General features: G+C 39.3%; 1 protein-coding gene across 1 annotated transcript; it reads right to left on the bottom strand.

The window, feature by feature from the left end:
• Positions 1 to 1036: 1036 nt before the first annotated feature.
• On the bottom strand, positions 1037 to 10281 carry LOC137275697 (putative sodium-dependent excitatory amino acid transporter glt-3). The gene is made up of 5 exons (XM_067808187.1): positions 10245 to 10281; positions 9436 to 9591; positions 8809 to 9019; positions 1665 to 1799; positions 1037 to 1202 (listed from the first exon to the last, which is right to left on the bottom strand). The coding sequence occupies exons 1-5, from the start codon at positions 10279 to 10281 to the stop codon at positions 1037 to 1039; spliced, it is 705 nt and encodes a 234-aa protein (XP_067664288.1).
• Positions 10282 to 14658: the final 4377 nt, after the last annotated feature.

Here is a 14658-nt window from a genome sequence, read left to right as displayed (position 1 = left end):
TAGGTATAGTTACTAGTTTTATATTCACCTCTGTGATAGTCTAGTTGTTTTACTGTCCTTCGTTGACAGGTTTTATAAAAGACATATATTTCATTTCAGTATTAAATGTTCTTGTCACGATATGGCTGAGATATTGCCGATGTGACGTTAAATATTAACTCACTCACTCACTCCGCTGGAATACAAACATTACAGACAACACGTGTTGCTCTGTTCAGTTATAGACGTCCCCTATCACTACTCTTGACATGAGGATCCTCAGTTGTCATCAGCCTGAAATGTCACAGTCATTGAATGTTTATTAACATTTGTAAAATACCAGTATGTTCAGGATTATATATCAACATTTATTTTACAGTACAGAAGATGAATACATGCATTTTGACAAATTCACGATAGTCACGTTCCGAAATTTGTGTCTAACAGAAAAGAACACTTGTGTAACATACTGAAACATTACCATGGTTTGAGTACCTCTTTTATCAGCTGGTAACATTTTTGTCACATGAGTGAGGGATGCAGTTCACGGACATGACACCAGGAAGTGGATCCTTGGACAACTAAGGAGTGCAACGCTCCTACAGTGAAATATGTATTTAATTCATTGTAGTGATCGGCAAGTTCCAAAAAAGCAAGTAGGTCAGCTCTGTCGCGTCGACGGTTACCAGACATTGTATTCTCGTAGGGAGTCGAACCAGGACTTTGCGTAAATCAAGAAGCTACTCCATCGACCCTGTGGTAATGAGAGCGTTTGACCCGTAGGTCTTGAAAACAAACAAGCATACGCGCGCGACACTAGATGCTGGATAATTTATGCCTATCTTTCCTTAAATCCCAATTCTCCTCACATATGGAACAGATAGGCTACTGAAACATGCCCATTGGTTACGCTTGTTCAAATGCCGATTTGTGTGTTGTTTAATCTAGCACGCAACAATATACAAAGTGTTTGAAATGAAGTCACTGAATTCCTAACCCTGACGTAAAGGAAAACGTCATATTTGATATTTCCTTCAAGTAGATACACATATCCTGACTACAGGACTATTATCTCATTCTCATTCGCATCAGCATCGGAATCTTCATCCTGCTTCTCTGGTGAACGGATATTGGATTTGACCATTTCTTCCAGGGTGAAGTGGGAGACAATGCCAACTGCCAGACAATCTCCAGCCACGTTCACCGATGTCCGGATGCGATCCCTACAGCAACAAAATAGTTATTACTTTTTTGTCAGCTTGCTGTCCAAGGAGAGTTTTGATGGCGTGGCCTCATTGCATTCTTCTGAAGATCAAAGATCATAATCGGGTTTAATGTTGTATTTATTTTGCAGAGACGTACATGTATGCTGCCCAAGATCGCTGAACTGTGCTGAAAACCCATTACACCCGAAACAGGTTACAGCTGATGTAGAAATGAATCAGAATACTATATGCCATGTAGACATATAAACATCGAAAAAATGTGGTCATCCCTGGCTCGTTGCTCGTGTTTAAATGTCGATGTATAAGCTTGATCTACGAAACTGTTTCCCTGTACTTTTTGATACAACGCATCTAATTCTAGTATCATTTCAAATTCATAAATTGGTCTCGTAATATTGCTAAAATGACAATATGACACCAAAATAGACAGATATTGTAAAAATTAAAAAATGGACATACGTTAACCAGTCGATGGTGAGCAAGTACGACATCCCCGTGTCTGGAATTCCCACCGCGTTCAGAACAAGCAGCAGAGCGGTGATGCCTGTTCCAGGAACTCCAGCAGCTCCGATACTGCCAAGGATAGCTATCAAACTGAAAGCATACAATCTTTATATATTTTTTCTGTGTCCAGCTTGCTTTGTCACAAGTCATACCTAGCATTACGTCAGCTATAAAAGCCGGGCGGGACAACTTAGGAATGGCCAGCGAGTCCTAACTTGACACACAGAAGGGAGCAAGCTACAAAGACATATTTTATATCACTGGAAAGGTCTCGAGGAGATGAACACGAAAAGTTTATGTGCCAGTGTGTCCACGTGTTAATAAGCTCACAAATTGGCTCTGAAAATGCATTTCTGCAGAAATTTCTGGCAGAAGTTTTTTCCTGCAGAATTTTTTTTCCTGCAGAAATTTCTGGCAGAATTTTTTTTATTTCACTACCAGAATTATCTTAATTTAACAAAATTAGAGAGTTTAAGTAATGATACTGCTGCGTGAGTGGTAGTTTCATGTTTAGTCCAAGTAATAAGCACTTAGCGTGATCAACTGATCTGATATTTTTGTTTCGCTACCAAAATTATTTTAGTTGAATAAGATTAAACACCATCGTTATATGATTTAATATAGGCTGTCTTTAAATGATGTCGTTTTCCCTGTTCAAAGCCAATTAGTACCAGATAACCGAGTATTTTACAGTGAATTTGACCGTATTTCATTATAGCTTTCAAAAGGCTTATGCATTATTCCCATCCGCTTCATTATAACACAGTTGCAACTTCTTAGTGGATTCACGTCGTGAAAGATTAATTTAAAAGTATTGGGTTGTATTTTCCAATCCCAATGAGCCTACACTGTTTTTGTATGATATGGGTTGAAGGCGAATAGAGGCGAAACCCGACATATGCTACATACATACAATAATAACAATGTAAGACATGTGAACCATAATTTGAATTCATCAACATGCCCGAAAAGACCAACGTACCAGATGAGGTGATAAATAATCCCTATGCGACAATGCATGAGCGTTCAAAGTGACAATACCCGCGAAAATGTAATTGCCTCGTAGATTTATGCCAAAGTGGCCACCGAGTATTCACACCTGTTAATAGGTGGTTTATCAGGTTGTCTCTATAAGCGGTCATCGTTCCGGTTCGGTTGTCCTTGAGTGAACACCGCGGTTATTAATTGCGATAGCCAGAGAGCGGCCACTCGTGGAATACACCGAAACAATGCCAGTTGGTGCTGCATGGACAATAGACGTTTTATAGAGTATATGCAGTACGCCTTGGGGGGGGGGGGGGGGGGGGGGGGACATATGCAGTGATTAGCTTGAACCGGGAAGCCAACTCGTATGTTTTTTAAAAAAACAAACCATGTTTTAAATGCTAATTTCACTGTTCAGTCTGAAAACTGAAATGTTTTAAATCATGCATATGGAAACATAGAAAATATATTGATTGTGACAAGCAGTCTATGTCAAAGACAAAGCGCAATGTCTGTTTATTGTCACCTGTCACTCTGCTTGTCTGCTAATGACAATATGCAATACTCAATTTCAATCATTGACCAACTTAACACCTGTCAGGCTATACACCATAAACAAACTACAATGATTTATGGCTCGTGCACCTGGGGTCTGTCTCTGTCACATTATGTAATTACACAGACAGGGGGGTGCGATTCCTGTACACATGACATGTTATTACGTCTGTGGATTGCAAACAAACTACCTCCATTTTTCCCGGATTCGGACGGAATTGGGTGCAAACTCAGATTGTCAGTTTCAAGGTCTGTATGTACAAAACCCAACATTTCAGTATATAATAGTTATGGATAACAACTTCTTCTATTGTGTATGCTTAGAAGTGGATGGATGAATCATAATGATTGGAATATTTTCAAACCGTTTAACGCTGTATTTTGTACGAATCCACGAGTGACCACCATAATTCTTTCTATTCCTGTTTGAAAAACATGTAACTTATAATATGCCGACGGTACATTAGAACAGTGATATAAACTGTTATCATCACAAACACATTTATGCAATTTAACATTTCAACCACTGGCCTCTGCTACGAAAACACGCCAATCAACATTTCTCACTAGCTTCTGTCATGATGGGACGATAATTCGCTCACTAGGGTCTTGGTGAAAAAAAGGTAGGAATAACAAATATAAAGTGGATATTGTACCACATTAGTCATTCTTGAATGGGATTAACAGGTGTGAAAACTCGGTGGCCACTTCGGCATAAATCATTGTTTCAACGAGGCAATTACATTTTCGCGGGTATTGTCACTTTCAACACTCATGCATTGTCGCATAGGTATTGTTTATCATCTCATCTGGTACGCTGGTCTTTTCGGGCATGTTGATGAATTCCAACTAAAATAATTCTGGTAGCGAAACAAAACTATCAGATCAGTTGATCACGCTAAGTGCTTATCACTTGGATTAAGCATGAAATTACTACTCACGCAGCAGTATCATTACTTATGCTCTCTAATTTTGTTAAATTAAGATATTTCTGGTAGTGAAATAAAAACTTTCTGCCAGAAATGTCTGCAGAAATAAAACTTTCTGCCAGAAATTTCTGTAGAAATAAAAACTTCTGCCAGAAATTTCTGTAGAAATAAACATTTCTGCAGTTTTAAATGATATTTTAAGTGAGATGCGACACAATACGCTAAATCCTGCACGCGCACTATGACAACATACGAATTTATTATTATATATCAGGTCTGGTAAAAGTGATTGAACTTGTACCTTATTATCAATATATTCGTCACCGAAAGGCTCACTCCATTGTATTGAGCAATAAACACTGGCGCACAGACATAATATATTGCACCAGCATCCATGTTGACTGTAGCCCCTATAGGGAGGACAAATTTGGTGACGCTGTTGGGCACATTCAGCTTCTCCATACATCGTATTGTCATAGGCAGGGTAGCAGAACTTGAAACCAAAACATGTTGTTTTTCATTTGACATTTTCCTGTTTTGTGAAAACCAATTGTTTGAATACCATGTTTTAGTGTATATTTACAATTTACTGAGCAATATCATGACATGTATTTATGACTCTCCCGGGCATTTTCTTACATACACAGTACAGGCACAATTATGATTTGTTTACAAACATCCACACAAGGTGTCAAGTGTACTTTATACAGACGCCATACAAAAGTCTGCTAACACAACATACTACGGACAAACACTATACAGACCTCATTCCAACATACTGCATACAAACTCTATACACACACCATACCAACATACTGCGTTCAAACACTATACAGACGCCATACCAACATACTGTGTACAAACACTATACAGACGCCATACCAACATACTGCATACAAACACTACACATACACCATATCTACATACTGCGGTCAAACACTATACAGTCCCCATACCATATTTGTGTACAAATACTATACATACACCACACCAACATACTGCAAACACAGTCTATACACACCATACCAACATACTGCATACAGTACTATACTTACACCATACCAAAATACTGTGTGCAAACAGTATGCACACCCCATACCAACATACTGCGTACAAATAGTATGCAGACCCCATACCAACATACTGCGTACAAACTGTACACACACACCATACCAGCATACTGCATGCAAACACTATACACACAACATACCAACATACTGGACACACCTTACTAACACCACGTAGACCATACACATACATGATGCAAGCACAATACAGATGTCACAGTATGACTATATATAGAAAAAACCCCACATAAACTCCACACATACTGAACATAAGTAAACACCTCACAGACAAGATGATGGCCCCGAAAGCATTGATTTCCAGACAGTTGCAAATAAATATTGAATTTAAGAATTTAAGATTTAAGATCTGTACATCTCATTTATACACATCTATGTTCAATTCAATCAAAGGCGGAGCGTGTACGATCCTGCATTTCTTGCTGAATATCGCTGTTCTAAATGATTAGATTACCTCGACGATGTTGCAAAGGCTGTTATGATAGCATGTCCAGCCGCCCCGAGGACACGAAACGGATTACTCCTGGTCAGAACGAAATACAGTAAAGGCGTAGCAATTAAAGAATGGACGACCATTCCTGATAATTCAGTGACGATGTAGAGGACCAACACTTCACCTGTCTCCTTTAGGCTGACTGAAGACAACAACTGACCTGTAATCATGGACATAATGCCGAGGGGAGAGAACCTGTGAAAGACAACGAAGACATGTAGTGTGTAGTGAGATCGGAACGTGTGGTAGAGATGACAAATCCTTATAAATGCCACTCACAAATCAGAATGTGTGATACTAAGCCACTTCCACTTCAGCTGACCGAACTTGATGTCATGTATACCTCAGAAGCAGCGTTTCAGTTTTCAGTTCCACTTTCCTTTGAGTGTCACTGGTTTAACAACACGAATATAGACTTGTGCGACATCCCCTGGTAGTATCAGGTACCCGGAACCTATACCTGTTTGTTCGTCTCTTTGAGAGTGTATGTGGGACTATGTTAGCGTCAAAAATGATTTTATTAAAGCTAACTTCTTTTTTACTGCGTATATCGACGCTTCAATGTAGATTCCTACAATGTTAGCAATCCAAAAGTGACCACATCCAAGTGATGAGAAGTATATACAGACAGTATGTTATGGCACACATCAGATAAACATAGTGTGTTACGACATACAGTAGACTATAATTAACAACCGCATGCAACTGAATAGCAAATGACACATAATTGGATGAGGTCATGTGGTAACTAAGAACAACCATATACGTGTGTCACCATCTAGGTGAAAGCTTAAAACCTCAACAGCCGAGGCAGACAGCAGATAAGCAACCCTCAAATCACCAAACGAAATTTCTTTACCCATCAAATCAAATTTGAGAATATATACTGAATGCCAGCCATTGGCTTCTATAAACCCCTTTCTTATTGGCATGGCACTGTTGAAGATGTTAGGTATGCCACTGTCTTCACTAGCACCTTGTGGCACTCAGAAAAAGAACACAATGGTTGTGTGGACATTAGAGTTATGCTGAAATTAAGAACACGGTCAAAGTTACTTTGATTCACGTGTGGGTGTGTAGAAATCATTCAACTAACCACATGGCTAGTTGTACCATATGAATGGTGACAGTGTTGATGGCATTGAAGAACCGCAGTGCCACGGATCCATGTTTTCCCATTCTGCTGAGAAATACTCCAAAAATCGCAGAGTATGTCAGTATACCTGAAACATATAACCGTGTGAAAACCACTTCCGTAATCGTGAACATTCTCTACTAACGTTCATGAATCAGTTCCAGTAATGATAACATGCATGTGGCACACTGTTATAAAGGCAGGTCAGATGTTACCCTTGAAAACACTGTCCTATATTGCACAAGCAAATTAGCGAAATTCATATTGCAATAGTTTAACTCTTGTATGCTGTCTACCATAAGCTATTACTCTTTCATAGTTTCATTGAGGTCCTATATGCTGTAACGGTATCCTCCCATTTGGCAGACATCCCAACAATCAGACAGGTTAAAACAACAAACCACAAGAGTTGTGTGACGCTCACGATATACTTGACACTTTTTGTTCAACAGTTTTAAGGAGAACGGGAATGTGCAAAGATGCTAGGAAACTTTGAATATAGTTCTTCAATTTCTTTTTCAGAACTTTCAAATACACATTGAGTATTTTAGTAAATTCAGTCCGACATTTCGTAATTTATTGTGCCGTTTGTCACTTTAGAATGCTTACCGACAGAAAAAAAACTTACCAACAACATTAACACCGCTTATAATAACTGTCTTCTTCGAGAGTAAGGAGTCGTTTCTTGTCATGTTTAATGCTACATGCTGTTCATGTAAACTCGCATTGGTTAATTCAACTGTTTTACCATCATCGACTGTTATGGTTCTGGTATGCTGAATGGCGGCACCAACAATGTTGTCAGGGAAGACGTTTCTGTAACGGTAATAAATTATATATTATTCTGTTAACGACAACAAGACAGTGTCGAACAATTTTGAAATTGTTGTGAGTTTGTTTGTAAAGATAAAGCAGATGTTCATAAAATCGTGTCTTAATAATATTTCGTCATCAAGAACGTAGCACTATATGATGTCAGTAGTGGCGTGGAAATTACTATTTTTTCATGACTCTGAAGTCAAGAGCAACCTGGAATCATCTTTTCAGCATAGACAAAACAAACAAGAATTATTTGAAACATTTGCTGATGTGCTGATCTTCATGGTATATTAATTCAGGATTTTATGGGGCAGTTTGAGGAGAGGGGGTACCTTATTATCTCACATTACATCAATGCCATTCGTTGTGCGAATAGAAACGAACAGACTACTGCATTACATCCATAAAACATCTCTGCTAAAACCAGAGACGATATGACAATTCTGACTGTATCATGAGTATGTAATTTAGCATTATTGCAGACGCACGCCCCTTGTATGCTACCGAGACTGTACCTGTGAGTCAGCTGAGTGTCACTTTAAAATAAGATGGCAGAGCATGTATTTGTCAACCACTGTCAGTAATGGAAGTTGGTGCTATAGCAGGGCGAATCCATGCACACAAAAATATTAATAACCAACTCTATGTGCAGATATGCACTTTTTTATTTCTGATAGTTAAACGATTAAAATGTGGAAACGTCGGTATTTCTTTCACTGGTCTAGGTTCAGTGAGAGTGATTGCGTTTAGTATTACGCTGCACTCAGCAATATTCCCGCTATATGGCGGAGGTCTGTAAATGATCGAGTCTGGAACAGACAATCTAATGATAAAAAACTTGAGCATCGATTTGCACAATTGGGAACCGATGATATGTGTCAACCAAGATAGCGAGCCTGACCATCCGATTCTGTTAGTCGCGCCTTACGACAAACATAGTCGCCTTTTATGGCAAGCATGGGTTGCTGAAGGCCTGTTCTACCCCGGGACTACTGGTCTAGGGACAAGAGAAAACTTTCTCACGGCTACTGACGGTCAAGCGTTTTGCTTTAATAAATCAATAAATAAATAACTCATTTTACGAAAATCCGGAACTTACCTTATGGCATCCAAAATCATGTCCGCGCCAGAAGTCTTTGCTTCTTGTGCTTGAGTAATGCCCGTTGTGATAGTTCGTGAGTTACTGCCTGGTTTGATGGTATGTACCAACGCGAGTGCTACCAGCAGCGCAATAACAGTAGTAGCCATATAATACAACATAGACAGCACGCCAATCCTTCCAGCAACAGCTCCCTTCAAGTTCCCTAGGCCTGACAAATGAACAGAAAATGATTTGTCTTCTTTCCTATTGTTAACCCATGAAGATGCGGGTTAGAATACCCTTGATGCAATCCGGTAGTAGTTTAGGCCGTTGCAGTTCACAATTTACATTCATAGTATTTATTTTTCTTATTGATTTGGTTCCCATGGTCCCTAGTATGGTGATCAACCTTCCGTTACAGGCGATCTATAGCCCATTTTATATCGCCTTGTTGATTAATAAGGTTTTCTTTTAACTGATGTCAGCAAACTTTCTAGAGTATCTGTGATATTTTAGTATATCGATGACACCCTTCTAGTTTATAGTATTACTAAATTGTGTTTCATATTCCATTTTCCGTGACGATGTGGCTGAAATATTATCGTTGTGGCGTAAAATGTGATGTAACCGATTGTCCATGGTTACCTGTAATCATACTGGCTATTATCAGAGGTAACATCAACATCCTCAGCATCCGCAGGAACAGCTCCCCTGGAAATTTCACAAGACGGATGGTTTCTTCCGTCGGGCTGAACTGTCGACATATTAGCCCAACTACCACACCAACGACTACGGCGAGGACTGTGACGATCAGGAGAATGTTAGCGCGTATGAACGATAAGACCTTCATCTGCAGAAAAGACAAGTATGTCTCGAAAAGAAAAAAAGACAAATTATTAAGTGATTAACAATTAAGTGATTAACAATTAATTGTTAATCACTTTCACCACAAGCTAATACATGTTTTTGTGATTTTATGTCGTCCAAGTCATTGATACCAAAATTTCATAGAATGTCCATTCACAATAATAGACAGTGGTATAAATACCTCAAAATGTGCCATTTACACCATAATGCACTGTGGTGTTTACAAACTTGCATCAGATAACTTGCATCTCTATTACGAAAAAACAACTTCATTTCAGCGAGTAACAGCGTGAAGGAGACATGCTCGATACATCACGTGCTCAACCATATACTGGTCTGCCTTGTTTTGAAATAATACTCGCATTGTCCTATCTAGTATCCTGTGGAATGCTAGTCTTCAAATTGATGACTGCCCATGTTTCAAAGGTAATGTACCGTGAAGATCTGGGTTGGATTGCTCTTCAGAAACTCATGTTTGGTCACCTAAAGGTCACCTCAACTAAGGGGCGACTCTCTGGCGTGGTTCATCACTGTGATGATAATCAGGTTACATCTTGTACATCAACTGAAACAACGTGTCTGCTCACCTGGTCGAGAAAATCCAATATAAAATCCCAATGCCATCGGGAGTGTAGACTATGTTAGTGTATGCTATTATTAATAAACAAGCTAAAATCAACGTCACCTCGGCAATACTTTAGCCAACGAAGGCGCTGGGGTTAAATCTTTTTTCTGTAACAAAGGATAGTATTAGCACGCTATCACAATACCTAAAAACTGACGATTTCAAACATTCTGTTCAACAAGAGATGCCGTCATTTAACACCAATAAAATACGGGCTGCATGTTGCCATCAACCGAAAGTTGCTAATTTGATATATGGCATCCGTGGCGAGCCACCTCGTGGTGGGTGCTGGGTAACACCAAGAACTCGCCAACCCCCCCGGAGTGGACCCGGGGGGATATTTGCTCCACCAACCTGTTTGCCGTGGGTTGCAGCCCTGTGTCGGCGGAGGAGGGGATCCTGGTGGTTGAGGGCAATAGGGGCCTGCAACCGTGTTCCTGTTGCTCAGTACACCACTTTGGCCCTGACTTCGCCTAGACGGGTGGTCGAATGGGCCCGGTTCGACCAGTCGGCTGGTCATGCCAAGCCCTGTGCGTGGCTTATGTAATTGCACAAATTTGATTTTGTATTGTTGTATTTTGGTCTTGGCTTAACACTTGTAGATTTGAAAAGTGAGGTTATTAACTTTGCCTAGAGTCTTATGCCCAGAAGGTGACGGCTCATGGGCCAATCTGGTAGATCGATTAATCTTCTGCTGGAGTATACCATTTCACTATCCTTGGTGCTGCCAGTCGGAGACCCACTGGTGTATAGCATTGTCCATGTGATAGTCGGTGGAGGGTGGGGAGCTGGGATGGTGAACTTTCTATTATTAACCATGGCTCAACCCAAAAAACATAAACGAGCACTAGATGAGTGATTGTCCTCTGGTGAGGAAAATAACACAAACAGATATCCAGATACATGGAGTAGATTTGTGGTTGTATCTTCAACTGATGATGAACCACTAAAGCTAAATCCGTTTGCCACATCAAAAGCAATTTATGGACTTGTTGGTGATGTCCAAGCTGTTAGAAAAATTAGAGTAAGGTTTGTCCTCATAGCGTGTTTCAGTTTCAGTTTCTCCTCACGAGTCTTTGAACAGTAGCAAAGGCATCTTGAGGGACAGAGACCTCTGGCTTGCCCACATGAGTGAAAAGGAAATCGTTACTGAACTGCAAAACCAAGGAGTCACCCATGTTAAAAGATTCACGTTTAAGAAAAATGGAGAAACTTTAAATACAAACACATATTTAATTTCTTTTTCTCAACCCCAACACCCAAAGTACCTAAAAGCTGGATATTGTAACATCGAAATGGAACAGCATATTCCAAATCCACTTCGTTGTTACAAGTGTCAAAAGTTTGGTCACGGTGCCCAATCCTGCAGAAATCGTGCAACATGCTATAGATATGATAAAGATGATCATGAAGGTTCTGACTGTTTGTCTTCTCCAAAATGTGTCAATTGTCTTGGGGATCATATGTCTTCGTCAAAGTCATGCCATGTCTGGAAACGTGAATATGAAATTGTCAAAATCAAAATCCAAAAGAATGTCACATATCATGAGGCAAAACGTTTAGTTAATGTAGCCTCCCCTCAGTCATCAGGTGTACCATATTCTGCAGTCGGTGCTCGCCCCAATACTAAGTCTGTTCTGTCAGTTGCATGTCAGACAGTTATCACCTGGGTTAAAGCTGACAAACACACTTTAATTGCATCAGATTCTACTGTTGATAAACACTGAATCACAAACAGTATCTCCGGTTGTGAAAAATCCTTGTCAAAAAGTAGATTACAGACAAAAATCTGATCGAGTTCAAAAGGGATCACGTGATCCTGTACAAAACTTTTAGAAGACATGGACGTCTCTCCCCATCCCCGTGCGCGAAATAGAAGCAGTTCGCCTCGGAAGGGGAAAAGTCCGTCCCCAGTAGTACCACCTGTTAAATTGAGCAATAACTCCTTAATCCAATGGCATTGCAGAGGACTTAGGACCAATTTTAATGAAGTACAATTACTAGCACAGGATTTTAAACCATCAGCATTTAGTTTTTAAGAAACGTTCTTGAAACAAAATGATAAGTTCGAATTGCGTAAATACCACTCTTATCATTCTTTTTCACCCCCTGGTGACAAAGCCACTGGTGGATCTTTCATATTGGTGAGACATGGCATTATTCATAGCCCTGTTCCTCTTCAGGTTGTTGCTGTTCGTCTTACTTTACATATAACCGTTACCCTTTGTTCCTTGTATATCTCCCCTTCTTCCATTCTCCATCAGACTGATCTTCAAGATTTGTATGACCAATTACCAAAACCCTGTATCATAATGGGTGATCTCAATGGACATAACCCATTATGGGGAAGTCCTGATACCAACAGTAAAGGGAAAGTTCTAGCAGAGTTTATATCTGATAATAATGAATTTGAATGGTCAGTCCATAATGATCTTTGTGGTAATGGCCATTTTCCAACAGTACTTACAGCAATTAACCCTTCCGATGATCCGCCTGTAACAAGATGGAATTTTTCAAAGGCCAATTGGCCATTATTTCTGGCCACCTTCCTTAAGGAACTTCAACCCGACCTTTTCATGGATGTACTTGATCCAATTAAAATGTTCTCGGACAAACTAAAACATATAGCTGATGAAACTATTCCTAAGTGAACTGTAAATCCGTACATCCGTAAAAATGGTTTAATGATGAATGCAAAGAGGCTGGGAAAAAGAGGAAGAGAGCAGAGAAATATTTTTGTCTTCATCCCACTGTTCATAACCTAAATAATGTAAAAATCAGTGACGCTAAAGCTCGACGAACGTTATACTTGGAAAAATTACGTTTCAAAAATAAATTCCCGTACTCCTATGTCAAGGGTATGGAATCTGATAAAAAGAAATTAAAGGCAAGGGTTCCAAATCCAGTAGTATTCAGCATCTCAAAAATGAAAATAACATACTAACTGAAAAATCTGATATTGCAATACTTTCGTCCTCCTCAAATTATCATCCAAAATTCCAGACTTATCAAACACACCAAGAGGAGACACCAGTGAATTTTTAATCTGATAATGGTGAAGATTATAATGAGGTATTTTCATTGCATGAACTTCATAGTGCGCTATTACAGGCTCACGATACTGCAACAGGACCTGATGATATCCACTACCAACTCTTAAAACACTTGCCCGAATCATGTCTCGAAACGTTTTTGACCAAATTTGGATAACGCAACATTTTCCCCCTTCATGACAAAAAAACCATAGTTGTTCCTATTCCAGAGCCTGGGAGGGATCATACAGATCCACCAAATCACCGACCTATTTCTAACTAGCTGCGTTTGCAAAACCATGGAGCGAATGGTAAATAATCGCTTAGTTTGGTTTTTGGAAACCAACAATCTGATTACTGATATACAATGTGGTTTCCGTAAAAACCGAAGCACAGTTGACCACTTGATTCGTTTGGAATCATTTGTTAAAAATTCTTTCATTAAAAAACAACATGCAGTATCAATCTTTTCAATCTCGAAAAAGCATATTATACTACTTGGAAGCATGGTATTTTAAAAGATTTACATTCTTTTGGGTTGAGAGGTCGCTTGTTTCAGTTAATATGTAATTTTTTAAATGACAGACAGTTTCAAGTACGTGTGGGATCAACCCTCTCAGACTACTTTCATCAAGATCAGGGTGTTCCACAAGGCAGTATTTTGCCTGTGACTTTATTTAGTATTAAAATCAATAGTCTTTCTAAGGTTTTAAGTGATTCAGTAGATGGATCACTATTTGTGGATGATTTTAATGTTTCTTGTAGAGGTAGAAATATGCATACAATAGAGAGGCAATTACAAATTTGTCTCAATAAAATTGAAAAATGGTCACGGGTTTAAATTTTCTATAACAAAAACAAATAGCTTGCATTTCTGCAGAAAGTATAAACCGCATAAAGATCCAGAATTATTTTTAAATGGCACCCCCATCAAAGTAGTAAAGGAGGCCATGTTCTTATTTTCGACTCACATCTAACTTTTCTACCCCACATTAAATCCCTTTAAACTAAATGCCTGAGGGCACTTGATTTGTTAAAAGTTGTTTCCAATTCAAAGCGGGGAGGAGACCAAACTACCCTACTCCACTTATATAGATCACTCCCATCCGTTCGAAACTTGATTACGGCTCCATCGTTTATGGTGGATCCTGTAAAAGCAACCTCAAAATTCTTGATTCTATCCACCATCAAGGTCTGAGACTATGTCTTGGGTCATTTAGAACTTCACCTCAGTCTTTACGTCGAGGCCGATGGGCCATCTCTTACTCAACGATGTATAAAACTCTCCTTACAGTATATAACAAAACTATATTCTAATGAGGCCAACCCTGCATTTAACTGTGT

Source organism: Haliotis asinina, chromosome 1 (assembly GCF_037392515.1).
Source record: "Haliotis asinina isolate JCU_RB_2024 chromosome 1, JCU_Hal_asi_v2, whole genome shotgun sequence".
Lineage (NCBI taxonomy): Eukaryota > Metazoa > Mollusca > Gastropoda > Lepetellida > Haliotidae > Haliotis > Haliotis asinina.
This window is presented reverse-complemented; position numbering and strand designations above follow the sequence as displayed.

Excerpts from the sequence above, each read along its gene's own strand:
- LOC137275697 (XM_067808187.1), bottom strand. The coding sequence starts at position 10,281 with ATGGCATTGGGATTTTATATTGGATTTTCTCGACCAG. Across the intron at positions 9,020-9,435 it reads AATAGCCAGTATGATTACAG|GCCTAGGGAACTTGAAGGGA; the intron begins GTAACCATGGAC and ends TTCATTTGTCAG. Across the intron at positions 1,800-8,808 it reads ATGATTTTGGATGCCATAAG|TTTGATAGCTATCCTTGGCA; the intron begins GTAAGTTCCGGA and ends GTATGCTTTCAG.